The sequence below is a fragment of the Aplysia californica genome, unplaced genomic scaffold (assembly GCF_000002075.1).
Source record: "Aplysia californica isolate F4 #8 unplaced genomic scaffold, AplCal3.0 scaffold01019, whole genome shotgun sequence".
In the NCBI taxonomy this organism is placed as follows: Eukaryota; Metazoa; Mollusca; class Gastropoda; order Aplysiida; family Aplysiidae; genus Aplysia; species Aplysia californica.
The window spans coordinates 117,885-123,093 of record NW_004798289.1 but is presented as its reverse complement, the minus strand read 5'-3'; the positions used below and the strand labels follow the sequence as shown (position 1 = coordinate 123,093).

At 39.2% G+C, this 5,209-nt stretch overlaps 1 protein-coding gene across 1 annotated transcript in view; it reads right to left on the bottom strand.

Moving 5' to 3' along the window:
• The window catches only part of LOC101852970, a gene marked incomplete at its 3' end in the record, with an annotated part of 9,500 nt that extends 4,699 nt beyond the window's left edge, over positions 1-4,801 (bottom strand). The window contains 4 exon segments of the mRNA XM_013089684.2: positions 1,289-1,379; positions 1,872-2,014; positions 2,943-3,033; positions 4,261-4,801. Coding sequence (XP_012945138.1) covers positions 1,289-1,379; positions 1,872-2,014; positions 2,943-3,033; positions 4,261-4,463 — 528 coding nt within the window.
• Between the last annotated feature and the right edge of the window lie 408 nt (positions 4,802-5,209).

Here is a 5,209-nt window from a genome sequence, read left to right as displayed (position 1 = left end):
ACCATCATCATCATCATCATCATCATCATCATCATCATCATCATCATCATCATCATCATCATCATCATCATCATCATCATCATCATCATCATCAAGTGCCATATCTGCGGCAGATGTCGGCGACCATAGTTTTCCATTTATTCCTTTACTTGGATGCTCTGATCTTTCCCCGTTACCAATCTGTTTAGGTTCTTAAAATAGGTTGCTCTAGTCCTACCCCTGCCTTGTTTGTTTTTAGTTTTGCCAGTGAGAGCTAGATGTTCTTTATGACTATTCAGGTGTCCCAAAAACTGCATTTGTCTTTTTCTGATTGTTTTTTTTTAAATCAATGAGCATCCAACGTTGGCTTCATCAAGTACTGACTCAATTGATTTCTTTTCCTTTCAGGATATTCTCGACAGTCTCCCAATAAACCCCATTTCTGTTGCTTTTATTCTCACTGCCTTTAGTGGTTGTCCAGCATTCACAGAAGGGTTGACCATACATAGGACTACATTATCCCCTTTAACCTCCTTTTAGCACTTTTGGGATTTACCGTACAGAATTCATGATATAGCAACTTCTTTCATCGCTTTGTCACAAATCAGTGAAATCACACACAATCACACACATACGCCCCCCCCCACTTACATACACACACAAAGACACACACACACACACACACACACACTATACACAATCCATATTGTAATTATAAATGTGTACTTTGATACATGTGTATCATTATATATAGCTATGCATGTTTATTACGTCACTACATATACTTGTATATCCCTATAATGACATTATATTATGTATCTATATCAACATATAACCGATCATTGCTGACCAGATACCTGTTCTCCTGATCTCACTACATGTGTTGCTCGCGGCGCTCATTTCTTAATTTCTGTTTACTTCTTAATAATATTATTATGATCTCCTTTTTAACTGTGTACCTATGAAATGGTGCCTTTTCAAGCTCTTCCTCTCACCTAGAGAGAAATGATTAACCTTACCTTTTCCGATATACTCACAGGGTTATAGTATCACGTATATAATAATTGTCTGTACTGCAACTTTCTTCAGAAGCTTGACAAGGAGAAGCTGGTGATCGAAGGGCACTACTGGTACGTCCTACTTCTTTGCTTTCTCGTTATTGTTTCTTTCTGTCTTACTTTTTCCCAGCATTACATTACCATTATTGTGTCGATGTGCTTCTTTTTACTCAAAACAAACAAACAAACAAACAAACAAACAAACATAGGAAGAGAGAAAAAGGAATAACAAAAAAGAGAGAGAGACTCACGTAGTGCCCGAATCTGGTCTGGTCTTCACCGATGACAATAAACTCTCCTGGGTCTTCGGATAGGTCGCATATCAGTTTGATGTATGCAGTTCTGGAAAGTAGTTGTGTCATGTTCAATCTCCCCGTGGTACACATCTTTTCGCAACATAAACGAAAAGATTAAAGGAGGGCTGGGCAAACAATTCGTGAATTCTGAAAATAGTATATATTTTCATGTAGCTTTGGAGTTATTGGTTTACTGCTCGGGGCACCAGGCTTAATATCTATTGAAACTTTGACAATAAGGACTCCACTCTCAAAGGTAAATGTACTGTTATTTCATAAATTAATCATCATCGTCATTGCCTTTCTCACAATAAATATCAACAAGAATACCAAGCAGTAGACATACGTCAAACAGATAACTCAGCATCAGTTGCACAGAGTGAATGGACATGGGAACAGATGCTTGGAAAAAGCAAACCCCCCCCCGCAAAAAAACAATAAAAAAACAACAACAAACAAACAACCAAAAAAAACCCCACAAAACAACAAACACAATCAACAACAATGACAACAAATAGCAAACTTATTCAAATCTCACCTGACAAAGTCTGTCCCAGCTGGGTCTAATGTGTCGGCTGTGTAAGACAAGACGAGCCCTTCCTCTGTCACAGAAAACTTGGCAGACGCCTGATTACCCAGACTATAGAAGATTGAGCTAGTGAACGTCACCTTCTGGCAGGCCTGGGGGGGATAAAATGAGACCGACTCTTTTGCCCTTTTCTTAATAAAGATGGCACCAACATAGGCAAAAAGTACGACTGATCTAATGAATATCCACTCTGTTTTCTCGGTCCTGCAAGGCGACTTTCAAAAGGTACTAAAAATTTTTTTGGTGCTAGAGTAGAATAACAAGTTAGCATATTCACACAAGCAACAACAACAACAACAACAACAACAACAACAACAACAACAACAACAACAACAAGGGAGGCGGTGGCCCTGGCGAAGAGCACACTCTTCGGGGCTCCGAACATTTCGAACGGATAGGCTACCACACACACACAACAACAACAACAACAACAACAACATTTTTGCAAGCAATAGTTCAGTGCCCTTGTATGGAGCCAGGGTTATCTTATCTTATTCAAGGGCAGTCTCCCCCCCTTTCCCCTCCCTCGAGTGACCACCTATCTGAAAGCCGTTGTCGATTTGACCGTAGTTTTGCATTTTTTCTAACCAGATTTCACTCTCCACAATTTCATTGTTCATTGCTATGCACGTTCATCGCTTTAATTTTGAGAAACGCTTTTAGAATGTTTTGCTTTTGCTTGATTTACCTTTTCACCAACTGCTGAAGCTGTTGATATATTTTTACTGTAATAAGGTTTTAAAAAAAAAGTTCAATAAATATGCTGACCATGTACAAACACATCAATAACTGCGCTATTCTTTTCAAAATATTGTACTGACCTACATGCACACATACACTTGCAGGACATAAGTCTAGTTGTAGATTTTTCGAATTTAGAATGCTCAAAGGAATGAATCTTTGATGAGTCAAAACTGTTAACTTTTGTGTTGTACAATGCAGAGGTGTTTCTGTAAAGCACTAGAATTAATGAGGGATGTTGGCTTATCATAGTGACGTACTATTTATAACTACACTTACTGCCACATTGTGACAATCTCCAGTAGTGAACGGAACACATGGATTCCAAAAATATCGTTGGGTGTTAGAAGTTGGGAGAACACCTTCAAATCTGTAGAAGAGTAGTAAAAAAATTGGGAGTGGTTACATTACGAAGAAAATGGCGTAAGAAGGTTTGAAGAGAAATAACAACATGACACGTGGAAGTGGACAAGGTGGGAAAGATTAAGGTGATGTTGAAGAGTTTTGTAGACAAATGGACTAATGCTGAGCTTTGAAGTTGTTTCGATTTCGATGAAATGAAATGATATAGTTTATAGTCAGTTAATAGAGCTGGGCAATGAGTCGCTTCTGCAAAATCCGGATAACATTTTAGTGCACCTCTTCGGCTAATAATATGATACGAACCGCTTCTGCAAATGGGTTAGAACCACTTTGACAAACGGGTTATCATCACTTCAACAAATGGGTGCACCCACTTCGGCAAACGGGTCAGGAAAGAGAGTTAAGAGTCTGAAATTGGATAATGTTTCATTGAGAATTATCCGGTTTTCCTTTTGGATTATCCGGATTTTGCCCACCTCTATCAGTTAAGTCATTTGTGACTAACTGATTCTGTACATAATGCATGCAGAGTGATGCAGTGGTGATATTATAAGCTCTAAGATATAAAAAAAGTGAACGCAAATATTGTGAGTGAGTGAGTGAGCTGTCATTGATGTCTAAACAAGACACACGCGTCATGACTAACCAGGGCAGATGCTTGAGATTTTCCAAATAATCATAATGTGGGATCCGATCATTTAGTTGAAAGTGGACACTCAGAATGGTCGTCTTTGAGCGAAAACACGTTCAAAGCTTGAGAACAAGAACGTGACTGAGCGTGATAAGGGGAGTGTCCGTTTCGGAGTAGGAGTTAGTGCACAGAGTATTGTCCATTGTCAGTTCAAGGGGAGCCATGTTCTCCCATCGTGTCAGAAGTACAGTGGTCAGTGACCACGTTGATTAAGAATCCAAGTGGCTGTGAATGTCGTTCAGCCATCTCGATGTTCGTTAGCAACGCTGCTGTCAGACTGCCTCGCTGTTATGCCCAGATATAACTTTCTGAACAAGACTAATGGTCCTGGTAAAAATTCAACAAAATGATTTGACTGACGTCCTTGCCGATGGCTGCATTAATTACAATGCTAAATATTGCTGAGAGCATGTTTGTCTGGATTAAAAGTATTGTATCTTCAACATTGGGCGGGCTTGCAGTATATTTTTAGAGTAGAATTCTTCATAAAACGTTTTATGAACGCTATGGGCATAATGCTATAAAGCTGAACAATGAACTCACCTTGGAGTACCGTCAGTGTTGGCAAGTGGCTTGAGGTCAATCACTCCCAGGTCTGATGAATGGCAAGAACAGGGATTCAATATGCTGCAATCCTTGACAAGCGGACGGTCATTGTTTTCTAAGTTTTTCACCCCCATTGCGAACGCGCCATTATGTAAAGCAAGGTTAACCACCATCGTGATCAACACCAATAAAAAATACATATCGAAAGAAATATAACTTTTGTGCACAGAATCCCAGATGTTTTTTACCAGATGTTTTTTTCCTCCAAGTTTGGAGAAGCTATGCAAATGATGACTCGGAATATATAAAAAACAAACAGGAGACGTAAAAACTCATTGCTTTCAAATAAAATGGTTGGTTGCACGCTTAAAAAGCGCTTAAGATACCATAGTGGGGGAAAAGCTGCCAACCATGGATATATACTCTATTTTGTGTTAACACTGCCGAAATCTTTGTAGCTAAAAGAAACTCAACACGATCGAGAAGAAGCACTAAATAAACTGCGAGAAGACAAGCTACTTTATCTTCTCATCAAACAGCTAAGTTGTAGCAAGTTCGATGCATATTCCCAAACGCCCAGTCGTGAGGGAACGCATACATTAACGCTACCAAGACGAGGCAAGTGTTATGGTTCATTGACGTATGCAAATTGTGCGCATTAACACACCCCCTCAAACAAAGTAGGCTACTCTTATGCAGATGACAAATAGTATATGCTATACGCATTGTGGTGTCTTCTCGTTATAATATTATTTCCTCAGCCCCCTTGAAATGGGTGTTTGTATGAATTTAGTCTTTTCTTCTAAGATTGAGACACATTTATCAGTAATAACTTTTGCATAATACTCTAGAGCAGGCATGGGCAAATACGTTCAAGTCGCAGGCCGGATAAGGCGTTTCCTAATAATTATCTCGTGAATCAAAGCAGAAGAAAATTAAAATGGGG